The sequence below is a fragment of the Odontesthes bonariensis genome, chromosome 14 (assembly GCF_027942865.1).
Source record: "Odontesthes bonariensis isolate fOdoBon6 chromosome 14, fOdoBon6.hap1, whole genome shotgun sequence".
In the NCBI taxonomy this organism is placed as follows: domain Eukaryota; kingdom Metazoa; phylum Chordata; class Actinopteri; order Atheriniformes; family Atherinopsidae; genus Odontesthes; species Odontesthes bonariensis.
The window spans coordinates 7,609,767-7,624,374 of NC_134519.1; the positions used below are offsets into that span (position 1 = coordinate 7,609,767).

The window sequence follows — 14,608 nt, forward strand, 5'->3', positions numbered from 1 at the left end:
TAACACGAATGCCTCAGAGAGGTCAGGAGATGCACACACTACCCGCTCCAACAGAGGCCATGAACTGTGCCTCAGAGCCCCACTTTCCTCTGGTTCCACCCCTCTGCTGCAGATACGCCGTCACAATACTTCACAGAAGTATTAAGAGGCTCCAAATTCAAGAGAGCGACCGTGGGGGGTATGAGAACAAATCCCGTCCGGAGAGGCGCCACCGCTCAACCAACAACCCACGGGACCAACATCGGAGAGCATTCCAGAGAATATAGGACGTGCCCTGAGGTGCCATGTCCAGCAATGAGTTAAAGCTGTTTTCAGTGATAATTTCTGTGCTGTAAGTGCATTCACTGACCGCCCCCCCCCCCAGAGGGTTTCATGTCAGCGCTGAGAGAAGGGTGCAGATTTGTGTCAGCGAGGCTGGCAGGTTGTCATGAGTGAAATATGCACATTCTCTGCTGGGAAAGGCCCACAGGGATGAGGGCAGAGGGCCGGGCAAAGAGAGCGCGCTGTGAAAAGACCCGATGATGAGAGCGCAGACCGAGGCACACACTCAATGACACGCACGCATGCAAACACACACTCGTATGTGGAGTCACTTAGGCAACACGCTGGCAGAGCTGTGGGAGACCGTGCTCGCCACCGGCAGCGTAAAGATTCCTTTGAGCTCATTACTGCATCCCAGAAGGAAAAGGTCAAATATTTCATACGTGCTTCGACTAGAACCTCAAACGTGTGTTTTTCTTGGTTTGTGTTTCAGGCATTTCGATGTCTTGTTAAAACCAAACAGGAAATAGCTTCTTAAAATACCTGCGTCGACATATTTACTCAATCAGTTACTCCCGATGACAGAAATACGTCATCGGATGCGACACCCTGAACCCTGAAACGTCTCAGCAGGAGCACCGATCCACACCAATATCTGCTCACAGGTCACATTTCTGCATCTGAAGTGGAACATTTAGCACTGAAGAGCCACGCTGTGCGCAGTCCCTTCCATCAAAAATGCAGCTTCAGGTCCAAACATTTAGTTTGATCTTTCTAAATATTTTAGCTTCGGCTGAGATCATCACAGACGACCCTAACTTCAGGAAGTTTAAGTTTCATTTGCACTTGAAAACCAGCATCCCCCTGCCCGCTGTGCGCTGTAAAGCAAACCAATCAGACTTTCTTCTAATCTGAAGGAAAGGGAAGTCCTCTCAGCAACCGTCTGATTTTTTTTTTTTGTTCCAGATAACAGAATGCGACTCCGTGACCCTCAGAGGCCAACAGTCAGCGTGAGCTTCTCTCGTGTCTGTTTCACACCCGAGAAGTTAAAGCCACACCAAAGGCAACAGATAAAGCAGCAGGTAGGGAAGTAGAGGCCGTCTGGCTTTGGGAACTGACAATACGTAAAGGTCAAAGTCTGAAAAAACACCAGTGTAAATAATGTCATGTGCAGCTCCAAAACAAGCTACAGTACCGAAGCTAGAAACTTAAACAACAGAAAACCAATGCCGTGGTCCAGCACCTCTTAAACATTTAAAAAGGGGGAAAATCACTAGGAAGATTTAAGGAAAAGACAGGCCAGGCCAGTGTAAATACATAGTCCCAGGCTGATCAAAGAGAAGGTAAACAGTGTCATTAATGTGAGCTCAGAAACAGATAAGGAAGGGGGGGGGGGTGCTAAAATGATAGATTTGTTTCCTGCGCCTCAGAAAACAGAAGCTCAGTAACTTCTGCCTCACACTTCCCAAACATCACTCACCCTGTCTTTGTCGTCGGCCACGTCGCAAAGCACGTCGTCCAAGTCGAGGATCCCCCCGTCGCCGTGCTCCAATCGGTGGACCTGCAGCCAATAACTGGCATCCTGCAAAATAAGGAGACAAGACAGAGACGTGTAAGGCACCCACAGCTGAAATAAATGATTAGAAGAACTGAAATACACAAAACTGTGGTAGCAGTTGATCTGCAGAGAGGAAATCTGCTGCAAACAAGAGGAAAGTAGCACAATCAGATCAACATTTGACAGATATGTGCAGCAGATATGAGCAGCAAAACGTTTCATTTGTAAAACCAGCATGAGAACTCAAAGAAAGAACCGGAAAAGGAGGATAAAAAGTCCACTTTTAAGAACTTTAAACATCATCAATGAGGCGTTCACAATCATCAGGGCCTGGGGAACACCCCACCCACAGCAAGGGTCCGATTTTCTTGTTGTTTTGAAGTAAAAATGGCTTTCCAAGCACCATAAAGTCAGACATTATGACCAAATGAGCAGAATTATTCTGACCAGAACACAACAACAGCTCCAGCTAAATATGACTGAGCTGCACACTGATGGGAGTGCACGTGTGAGATGTGGCTTTGCATCAGTTCACACAGCGAGGAGTCGTGATGTGGCTCTTTGGCATTAAGCTGCACACGGAGGCCTCATTATCCACCCCTGCTTACGAAAGGCAGCGCGTGCACTGAAGGTGCATGAGACGCGTTCTACCAAAACTAATCTCACATCACAGACAGACGTGCAGGCGTAAAGGAAGAAATGCATCCAAAAACACCTGCAAACATCTGGCTTTTCCTCACTGAAGGGGAGAACACGATCCGCATCAACTGACTTTAAAGCTCTGCAAACTGCTGCAAAGTTTCTCACTCCAATCATTGCTGAAACAACACTTCGGTGGACAAGCTGTTTTTCGCTGAGTGTGTTTCTGCTCTCAGGATGGCACAGCTCACTTCTTCTTTTATGAACAGATGTTTAACAAGCAAAGGAGTCTCACACGGAGGCTGACAGGAGCATCAACCTGCATATATGCATTTATATATATATTAGAATTTGTATTATTATTGTTGTTGTTAACATGCAATCATTGTAAATATTAATAATTATTATTATTTTATTTTTTTTTTAGCTACTTGACCAATTTGAATTTCCCCCTTTGGGGGATGAATAAAGTATTTTTCTATTCTATTCTATTAATGGTCCATCCCAGCACCTGGAATGTAGCATCCCTGTTAGTTTCTGCATCTGAGCTGAATCTAAGAACTACAGCTGGACGGCAATCTGCCAATTCTGGAGTAATAAAAAGGGTAAAACGAGGAGTTCCAGGTCCTTAAAACCCTCAGCATTTACGTCTAAATGTTTGGAACAACGAGTCCCTCGGTGAGTAGAGATGTCCCTTAAAGAGGAGGCGTAATGGTTCCGTTAGCGCTCCCTCTCCGTGTCGTTTCATGTCAGCTGCAGCACAGTCTGTCAGACTGCCGTGACAGATGTGCTGCTCTGTGACAGCCTGCGTCACTTTGTGCACACCCCGACTCAGATCCTCTGGAATCCAGCTGATGGAGCTCAGAATTTACTCTCTCACACAGATCCCTGGATGTCGGGAGTCTTAAATAGGAGGAAACAAAAAAGAAGAATTCCCTGCATGTCATACATAGAAGCTGGGTTGTGCGAGCTTGCCCTGTAGATTTGCAGAGCGACCGTTCAACCCAAAAAAAAAAAAAAAAAAAAAAACAGGAATCACCTTCAGTTTGGTGGATACAGACACCATGAATCGGGGCTTATAATCCAGTTCAGCCTCTTTTGAATAACTTGCGATATCATGTAACTGACGTGCAGCAAACTTACAACTAAACTCTGTGCTCTGAAATATTTGCATATGGTTCATATGCCTCTTTTTTTTTTATGAGAAAGTGTGTCACAATCCTTACGGTGTACCAAAGTGCTTTACAGCAGGTAATAAATAAAGAGAAGAATAAGCAAAAACAAATAAAAACAATAAAAGAACAGTGAAATAAAATATAACAAAATCGATGAAGATAAAATAAGTTAAAAGTGTCACCATACTACTGGGTATTAAAAGCAATCCTATTTGTTGTTGTCAGGGAGCTCTCTTGGTATAAAAGGGAAATGGGAGTTAGAAATGAATGTTATTATCAAAGATACATGCTGGGAAGATGTGAGAGGAGGGACATAAAATAACTAATAGCCCAATGTGGAAAGAATTCAATTGGAAGCTGAAAGTGAGATATTTTAGAACCCCCTCCATAACTTCCAAATTTGACAGTAACAAAACAAATTTGTACTGGAGGGATTGTCACCAGATAGGAGACCACACACACATATTTTGGAACTGCCCAAAGTTGAAAAACTATTGGGAAGGGATTCAGGAAGAAATATTCTCTATATTAAACATTGATTTACCTCTGACCCCACAATTTTATATCATAGGAGCACTCCCTAAGGGAAGATGGGAAAAAATGAAGCTGTATCTATCACATGTCCTATTATTAACAGCTAAGAAGATGATAACTGTCTTGTTACCGCTCCCTCCCACAATACCCAAGTGGCAGGAGAGAGTGAAAAAGGAGAAGATAACAGCACACCTTCATCTTAAGATGGACATTTTCTCAGAACCGTCCAAGTGTGATCTAGAAGAATGTCAGAAACAGTCCAATGAGTGTTGGCCAAACTGTTATTCCTTTGATTGTTCAGTTTATACATTTCATGAATAACATTGGAGTTTTCTTTTTCATATGTGTGTAACAGAAAGAAAATCTGTTGTAAACTAAAAGATATGTGTAAATACATATGAATACCAATAAAACTTGGCTAAAAAAATAAAAGCAATCCCAAATAAGTCGGTTTTTAGCCTAAATTTGAAGAGGCCCGGGTCAGAAATAAGACGCAGCTCGACAGGAAGCTTTTTCCACTCGGACACCCCAGTGTTTGTATTTTGATTAGAAGGTATCACATCTACAGTTTGAACCTTAAATCATATACACGACAACATAATAATTCCAAAAACGAGGACAAAAGGCTTTCAGTTCAGATCTGAGCGATTCTGTGTGAACTTCTGCTTGCGGGTTGCTTACATGGAGCCTCTACAGCATGCAGGGACACACACCACATCAAAAGAGTTTGCAAATTGCTGTGTGTGTGTACTAGTGTGTCATTCTGCGGGGCCAAGTTCATCTGGTAAAAATAGCTCAAAGCGAATGCCCCACGACAAGCTGCAGACGGGGGGGACCGAGTCCCATATAATCGTAAACAAGCTAAAAGCCGATCAGAAATGGAACCAACAGTTTGGTTGACGCTGACATGTCCACCTGGAATCCCTCCACACCATCTCTCACGCCGTCCCATCTCACATCTGACAGATAACAAAAAGGTCTCAACTCTGCAGCCACTTTCTCACTCTCTTCCCTTCCCTCGGGGCCTAATTGAGATTCCCATGACACTAATCTGGAGGGCCCTCATGTGAAGGATTGCGTAACGACGAGGGACAGATCTGGAGCTGGATCAGAGGAGCCATCGCCTGCTGTAGCCCTCATCTGCCCGACAGCAGACCTGGAAGGAGGCCAAGGCCAACGCTGTGCCTGGAGGGAAAGCCCAGCACTACAGTTTCCACAGACAAGCAGGCCTGGGGTGCTCACAGCTCTGCAATAACACCATGAAGAGGAAGGCCGAGCCGGAGGCCCGCCAGCGTGTGCTACGTGTAAAACAAAAGGGTTAGCTTGTTGGAGCTGTGGGAAGTCAGCAGGGCGCTATCGAATAAAACTTAACCATCAAAGATGACACAAAGATTAGGCAGACTGTGATGAGAGAATCTGAATGTCACAAGAAAAACTAGGATCAAGAGCATTTTAAACACCTCCACGGCAGCTCAGTTCCCCATCAAAATGGGATTACATTATATTACATTACGGTCATTTTGCAGACACTTTTATCCAAAGAGACTTACAATAAGTGTGTTCCACATCGCTAGGCCAAAGAACTTCCGGTCACAAGAAATCACAAGTGAATTTCCTTCCAAAACCAAACAGCTAAGAGCATCACTAGTGCTAGAGTAAGTGTGGTAAGTTAGGTAGCGAGACAAATGGGAAGACAATTTAGAAAACAAATAAGTGCTTAAGGAGCTGGGACGAAACAGGTGATCTGGGTAGTGTTTGGCCTTTTATACAACAAAAGAGGCAGGATAAGAGTAAGAAATACAAAAATATGTAACATGAAGAAAGATTTTAATTATGTGTTAGTCATGCAATATTAGCAACAATGCTTCAAACTACCGGGAGGAATCCACAAAGTTCTATACATGTGTTAAATAAGCACATCGGGCCAAGCGAAGCACAAGTGAAGCGATCTGAAGTCCCAAAGAAAGATGAATATTTCCATCCGGGCCGTCTTAAAAGCTTAAAGAAGAAAAGAAAGAAGGCTGCACAATGTCACCAGGAACTCCTTTCATCTCCGAGAATATCTGAGATACACTGGAAAAAATGCCCCTCCAAAAATAAGTAAGAAAAACAACAAATATGAGAAGTTTTTGTATGAAATAAGCAAAAAAAAAAAATCTGCCAATGGAACTACTGAAAATCGGCTTGTCAAGACTTCTTGAAATAAAATGTGATATTTAGGACTTTTGAGATAAAAGTGATCTTGAAATTAGCTTAAAAACCTCTTCAAATGTCAAAAAAAGCTTGTTTCATATGAAATCCGACTCAAAACAATTTGTTTTCAAGACTTTCATTTAACAAGATATTCCAGATGGATTGTCTTCAAACAAGTCCCTATATCTGGCTGAAATAGCACTTGTTAGGCAGTTGTGTCTTATATTAAGTGTAATGAGATATTTTGACTAGAAATGAGACAAATATACTTGGTAAGCCTGATTTTTTCCAGTGTATTAATCATATCTGGGGAAATGCTGCTCTGTCATGTGACACCAGACCAGGAGCAGCTTGTGAGTCGAATTATTCTAATCTGTGTCAGACCCGATTCATAAAGTTGGATCCATTCCCCCTAAATGCTCATCAAGTCTTCTTTAAAACCATCTCAAATGATCATAGAAACTTTTCTGCACATTAGTGGAAGTTTCCCCGTTTCCTTTGATAATCAATGAGGGCACAGAAGTGGAATCTCCCCCACAGAACACCTGTGATACAGTCCAGAACAATCCTCAGAACACACCAACAGTCCAGAACTCTGGAGCCCTTTTCGAATCCAAGCACCACACAGTTGCCCGGCACAGTAAATACAGACTAAATGTTGTGGCAACACAGCTTCTGATCCATTCCGACCAGTTTCACATCCTTCAAGCACTCCTCCACACGTGCCGGCGTGAGTCCAGCAGGGGGTTGGACGGGATCCAAAGGCCATAATGTCTCTGGAAGACCTGAGCTCAGACTTCCAGGCTGATGAGAGCGACGATGAGGCGGAGAGGAGCTCCAATGAAAGTGAAGACGACGACAACGAGGTGGACTACATCGATCTCATACTCCTTCACCACCATCTGAAGTTTTTTCAGCACATCTACTACAACAATGCAATTATAGACCTGGAGGTAAGGCAGCCGGCGATTAGAAATGAAACCATGAAGTATTCCTTGGTGGTGAATCTAAATGATGTCCTCGTTTGCCTCCAGCTTCAAATGGAGAACCAAGGTGGGGGAGACTTGGATTCTGACAGCATGAATTCAGAGCTCGATCTCCTCCGCGACTATGTGGACAGTATTTTTGAGGACTTGAACTCCACTCCTGCCTCCCAGCAGTCTGCCGCGGGCTCAGACGAGGACGCACCGATCTCCGACAGCGAGGATTTGGCCTCGCATTCCCTTCAGAGCCTCATCAATCTGTTCGAAGACCTGCGCTCCTCCTCCTCCTCCTCCTCTTCTTCTTCTCCTTCCACTTCGACCTCCGACTCACTTGGTGCAGATGGAGAAAGAACCGAGGGAACGGACAACTTGGAGGATGAAGTTGGGGAGAGCTGGCCATGACGCCGTGCACAATTACCCAATAAACGAGTGCATCGTTAATATCTTTATCTCAGGAGAAGCTGGTCATTGCTCCAAACGAACACCTGCACTGTACCTGTGACACTTTCTATCCATTAACCACCCTTTAAAGGTGTTGTTTGCACGTGGCAAAGGAGGCGATCTTGCATTATTTCTAACCTATCGCTGCCCTGGTCAACAAACAAAGGGATCAGTTTTCCATGAGACCGTCCGGTTTAAGGTTTTTAAGTAACAAAGTCTCAGGCTGGAAAGGATTCAGCGCATTCAGAAATAGAAAAATACTTTATTCATCCCCCAATGGGGGAAATTCAAATTAGTCAAGTAGCTCAAAAAAAATTATGAATATTTACAAAGATTGTATATTAACAACAACAATAATAATACCAATTTTAATTTAAAAAAAAAATACTACTACTAACTAATAATAATAATTATAAATAAATAAATAAAAAAATTTAAATTATGATTTATTCATCCTTTTATCAGTCCATTCTGCTGCTGCATACGGTGTGCACGCTCGGGCTGTAGCAATACACTAATCTCACGATATGACACGATATTCAGCCAACGATAGGATTCGATACACTTACATCATTTTCTGGGGGGGGGGGGGGACAGTGTGATTTGACATGAATCGTCGCTGATTGGACCGGTGGTCCGACCTTTGAACCAGAACAACACAGCCAGACAAACAGAAACCAACAAACATGTCACAAACGTGAGAGCTGTGCACTTTATAACATTTTTATGAACTAATTTATCACTGTTTTGTATAATGTGACCCCCTGAAATTGTATTGTATTACCTTAATGTTTGGTGTTTTCACTAATTAAAAGTCTGACTTTTCAATAAAGTTTGCTTTAAAAAAATAACTAAAGAAAAAAAATAAGAAAAATAAAATTAAAATAATAATAAGAAAAAATTTGATACTCGCGGCTGAAAAATCGATACTTTATCAGGAAACGAAATATCGATATATATCGAGGTATCGATAAAATTGTTCAGCCCTAGTGCACAGTACACACATCTTTTACAGTAAAAACACTGCTAAAAACAAGAAGGTTTCATTCCAGTTACATTCAGAAGGGGTTTTAATTCGATGTGATGCAGGACGTTCGCTTCGTTTCCACACAAGTCCGAGACTCCCTTCGATAAACGGATTATCCTTCAACAGGGGGGAAAGCGTTTATTTGCAGATGGATAAAGGTTCACACGGAATCCACTGCAAAAATTTACACATTTTTAAATGCAGTCGAGACTAAAAGCCAGGGTGGCACACATCTACCAAAGATCAAGGGGACTCCCACACATAAAGTGTGTCGTTTCAGATACTAAATATGTAGAAAAATATGAGTCAAGTAGTCCGAAAACAGATGACCTTTCAACTATGTTGGTTGTTCTGCTTTCAGGACATAAAATCACAGATCAAAACGTTGATTTTTTTCAATTTATTATCAGAAAAACTGACAGCTCCTGAAACAGGCCTGAAAACCTTTCTTTTTACCCAATATGTTTAATGATCTCCCTTTAAATGTTTTTATTTCGTTTTACATTTAAAGGACTCACTACTTTTATTTGTGTATTTTATTTGCATTTTACTGTCCCTGCTTTTGATCTTAATATTTGTCTTTTATCCCACTGTAGCACTTTGAGATTTTGTTGTAAATGTAAAGTGCGTTATAAATAAAATGTATTATTATTATTATTGTTATTATTATTATTATAGCGCCAGTTGAGAGTTTGATCCCAGGCCGCGTTCTGTGTGGTCAAATGAAGGCCGCATCTCCACACTCCTCGTTGGTGCTTCTGACATAAGTCACACAAAGCAATGAGGCAGAACACCACCAGCGTGTTTTTGGCTTTAAATAAGGGCTCCGTACCAAAAGCAGCCGGGGAAAAAACGGCAGCGTGGCTGGGCGCATGGACAGGGTCAGGGCGGGGTCTTAATTAGTAGAACCCAAGTGACACATGAATGCCTCTATTTTCAGTTAATCTCATCGCCCCTCGACCATCTGTTGCCATTCAACATATGGCCAAAGTAATGACATCATTCTTCGCTGTCAGCAGACGGATGGAGCCGAATATTCTCAGAGAAGGTTTTCAGGTCGAAACTAAGCTTCACAGTCGGTAAATACACAGATGCGTGTGCACATCTCTGGGAGACTACGTGCATGAAAGCCGCCCGTTCTTCCTTTCTCGACCAGTATCAATCACATCACACGGCTCTATTTGCTCTGCCGCGCTGAAACTTGTATTTGTCTAGTGTTCTTGGCAAAGGCTTTGTTTTCATTAGAAAGCGCTAGACTTGGCACAAGCGTGGCATGCTGTGGTTTAAAAGCCACAAGTGACACTTGAAATTATCACATTTCGTATCTGTCACGTCGGCTCTGTTCCACTGTAGTCTGGCCCTCATCTTCCATCAATCTCTGCTTCTGTACAGCTTTGTCAGCTTTCCACACCGCTCATTCTCACTTTTCTAAAAATAAAAAAAAAAAACGAGTTCAGTCTGAGCCAGTAAATTCCCCTTTTTGTGCTTTACTTTAACACACACACGTATCCCCACCTGCCCTAATCGTGCTCTTTTTCCCACCTCCTGAGTGACTTCCATCGCTTAAAAAAACCTTTTTGCTGCAGCCTTTTCCCCCTCCCTCTCAACGTAGGAAGATAGGTGAGAAGAGAGACTGCAACACAGAAGATCTGAAGGAATAATTCAGCGATTGTGGGTTTAGGATTTAGAGCAGACCAGATGGAGGCAGGGATGCAATCACTTAAGGGCAATGAGATGGTGGAAGTTCCAAAAAAAATTAAAACAACACGACACTTATCTTGTGATGGGTTTTTTAACCCATCCTGATACGATCAGTGTCAAGGCGTGATCTATCCTCACAGCGGGGAACAATAACGAGCTGTAGATTAAGAACACACAGGAGGCTTATTGGCACCCCAGAGTGGGATGTAGTGTGTGCACAACCTGTTGTAGTGCTCAGATGAGCTGTTAGAAATTGTTACTGATAACTTGTGAGCAGAGGTGGGTAGTAACGAGTTACATTTACTTGAGTATGTTTTTGAAAAAATTACACTTCTCGGAGTAGTTTTAAATCACTATACTTTTTACTTTTACTTGAGTAGATTTGTGCAGCAGAAACTGTCCTCTTACTCCGCTACATTAGGCTACAATGAGCTGGTTACTTTTCTTCTTACCTCTTTGGTATTCTACGCCTCATTATTTTTATCCCCCCGCGTACGCCTCATTTTAATGTTTTATTCTGACAGAGAGAGAGACTTCCGCCAAAGGCTCTACCACCTGACTGTGTTCCACCAATCAGACGCAGCCGTGCAGTCTGGTCACGTGACCGTACTCAATCTCAGCGGCGGGACGGGTTAGCTTTAGCATTAGCAGTCGTAGCAAACAAACAAAGAAACAGATGAAAAATGTCAGAACCAACGGTGGGAAATGAAGACGCAGACGAGGCCTCATACTGAAAGCATGTTTACCTTACAAAGAGTGAGAAACAGCAGCTACATTATGTGTCTTCTGTGTCAACCAAAACAAACGCACATTTCAGCAGAAACTCAACATCTAACTTGAGGAAACATGTAGCGGTAAGTTTCCTAAACTCGTTTTTTCCCCCCATGGATAGATGAATGTTTGTTTTTTAGGTTACATATGGGTTACATATGTTTTAAACATTTCCTAAGTCTCTCTTAATTTTTATTGACGTTCTTGAATTTACCTGGATTATTTTTAATTTAAGCTATTTTGTAATTAATTAATTCATTTTAATTTATTTTATCAATTGGATGAACTGTAATTTGCCTAAAGATGATTATTTAGTATTTTTGTCTGTCTGATTGAATGCTTGTGTTAACAAATAAATCAGACGTTACTCAACATTTAATAACTACTTTTTACTTTTACTGGAGTCATATTATTCTGAAGCAACAGTACTTTTACTTGAGTTTTTGGCTACTCTACCCACCTCTGCTTGTGAGCTGAAAGCATCAGTTTACCCAATTTGAATGACCGTACCACTAACCTGTGCTTTTCCCCTTGCAAACATAACATCTGCCCACCAGAAAAGAAGGAAACTACTGAAATGCTCGATTATAACTCATTACGAACACCATCTAAACCTGGAATATCTGTTAATGATCTGGTTTAATGGCATCGCTTTACAGAGTCAGCGTTTTGCTGTACTCGGATGCGAGTTTTCTCCAACATAACTCCCTCCAACGCTCACATACTCCTCTGCGAACAAACACGTGAACACAGCAGGAAGTAATTGTGGGTATTTTCAACAATAAGAACTACTGTTAAGGTTAATAACAGATCAATGACACAAGTTGAAGGTGCGGGACTGTAGTTTGTGCTAGTTTTGCTATTCAAAAATAATCTTAAAATAAAACGGACAGTGAAAATAAATTGTGTCCTGAGACTTTAAATAAAGAGACAGCAGGTTTTAAAGCTATTTATATATCCGAGCTGTTGAAATTTTCACCACCCGTAATCATCTGGCTGACAAGCTTCTCGGTGCTGTATTCATCAGGGCTGATAAATCCTCCCTTCAATCTCTGATGCTCAGATGTGTACACATGGCAGGACTGAGCATCACATGTGACCTGCACAGAGGGTCACAGCAAGGTTGAGGGAAGAAACAATAAACCTTTTCATCGAGCTTTTGGAAAACGCCATTCGAGGACCGACACCTGTGCAGAGGTGTGTCGAGCCATGAGGGGCAGCGACTGCTGTGCAGGTGTGTTTGTGCGAGTGTTCAGACTGCCGATTCGAATCTGATTCAAGTGCAGGTTGCTCACACTTATTTGCAAGAGACTGGAGAAGATTTGTGCATCCAGACAAACTGAAATTAATATCATGAGTTCCTGGACCGGCACCATTCTTTAACCCATGTTGACATTGGCCGTCTTCCTCATTGTTTGGGGGGGGGGGTGGACGACCCGCAGACTCCAGTGCATGTGTCAAAGTAATAAAAAAAAAACGTTTCTCATTTCTTCTTTCGCTTTAGACTTTATTAAAACACAGTGTGTAGAGAAAGTGACACATTTCCACACGCAGGGCCTGCAGCAGCGCACAAACATGAAGCATTCGGTCACTTATGCTCCTCTGCCACACGGATTAATGAGAAAAGGTTTTCTATCTGGCATCTCTAACTGAAATGTGTCATCTTTATGGTTCAAAGACGGCGTACAGAATGTTGGTTGCCCCTCTTTTACCCACTGGTTAAATAACTTAACATCGAGTTTGGCCCTTGAGAAACTGACCTATAGTGTTAGAAAGAGGGCTTCTGAATTTTATAATATTTGGAGGATATTTCTGGAACTTTTGAGGGAGGGAGAATGAGAGAAAGAAAATGATTTAATTTGTTGTTGGGAGTGCAAGCTGTAAACTACATTTTGAATACTTTTATTTTATTTATTATTATTATTTATATGTGTGTTTATTTATTTTATTATTTCATATTCATTGAACAGTAATTTGCTGACTAATTACAGTGGTTTAATGCATCTTTTTTAATCATTTAATTAATATTTTCTTTACTGCCATATGTTTCGGATGTTTAAATTGTTGGATGTTGTTATATTAACATGAAAAAACAATAAATATGTGTTAAAAAAAAAAAGACGGCGTACAGTTTCTTGCAGCTGAGAGCTCGTAAAAGGTGAAAAGTCTTCGCCAAGTCTTGTGATGTTCCTTCAAAGAATATCACTACTTACAAAAGTAGCACTTTGGGGTATCGAGCAAGACATTCTGAAATCAAGGCCATTACTTGTGAGTGGAAAGATCGTCAAGACTGCTTGGGTAGTAACCTCAGTCCTGCCCACTTCAGGCTCCAAGCATTCCTGAGTGTACGTCCCAGGAGGAATTCAAGGGCCTGGAGAGCTGCCAGACTCGCTGCTTTCTACGTACTTTCAGAATAACCAACAACTGCAAACCCTGCTGGGGTCCCACTTAAATCCAGTTTGGACGGGAAGGAGGGGGCGATGAGGTTTCAATCAAGGTGACAAGCCACCAAAAAGTTTAATTCCTCATGCCTCGACCCCATCACTCAGTCTCGTGCACTTCCATTCAACCTTTCAACTCCCTATAATGCTGCAGGGTTAGGGTCCCGTCCCTCAGAGAGGGAGAATGAAGCCCCGAGGCAGAAACCAGGGAGAAAAATAGGCAAAAGCAAACACCCTAATGGCAACCAGGCACACAGACAAACAACGCGGCCATTCAAAGCACCTTTATCTGATCAAAACAGCCAACCGCATGACACTAAAAATAGTTAAAATTACACCGTTTAGGGTTAGACGTCATTACCGAGGCAGGTAGGATTAATCAGCAGTTTTTTTCAGCACATTAAGCCTTAAAAACATTTAGCTATTTAAATCCACCCTGAGAGACCCATAGTTTAAACTCAGTGGTGGGAATAGCAGGGGTCTATTCACATCTACAATAAGGGGTATTTTCTTATTCTTAACAGAAACCAGCGCAAAATGCAAAAGCCCTCACGCACGGTGCAAAGGGAGTAAAAGCAGGGGATTTCAGCCTGTAGCCTGATTAAGTTGATGAATAATGAAGGGTCACACAGCAGCCTAATGTGTTCATCTTCCTTCCTGTGCAGTGAAACCCAAAGCAGCCCGAGAGGAAGCAGGGGGAAGAAGATGGAGAGATAGAAAGGCGGGATAAAGAGAAGGAGACTCCCCGAGGCTGCAGCTTCGCATCCAGAAACACGGTCATCCTGGTGGATTTTTAATTCTCCAGACTATAACGCAGGAATGCACCAACTCCGGGCCTCGCAGAGACATGCAGCCACTGCACATTTCTTTGCCGATTCAGATTC

General features: G+C 42.3%; 1 protein-coding gene across 8 annotated transcripts in view; it reads right to left on the reverse strand.

Moving 5' to 3' along the window:
* pard3ab (par-3 family cell polarity regulator alpha, b) overlaps positions 1–14,608 on the reverse strand; it is a 316,394-nt gene that overhangs the window by 267,131 nt on the left and 34,655 nt on the right. For all 8 annotated transcript variants that reach the window (XM_075482726.1, XM_075482725.1, XM_075482724.1 and 5 more), the window contains exon 2: positions 1,742–1,843. In XM_075482726.1, coding sequence (XP_075338841.1) covers positions 1,742–1,843 — 102 coding nt within the window. The remainder of the gene's footprint in view (positions 1–1,741; positions 1,844–14,608) is intronic.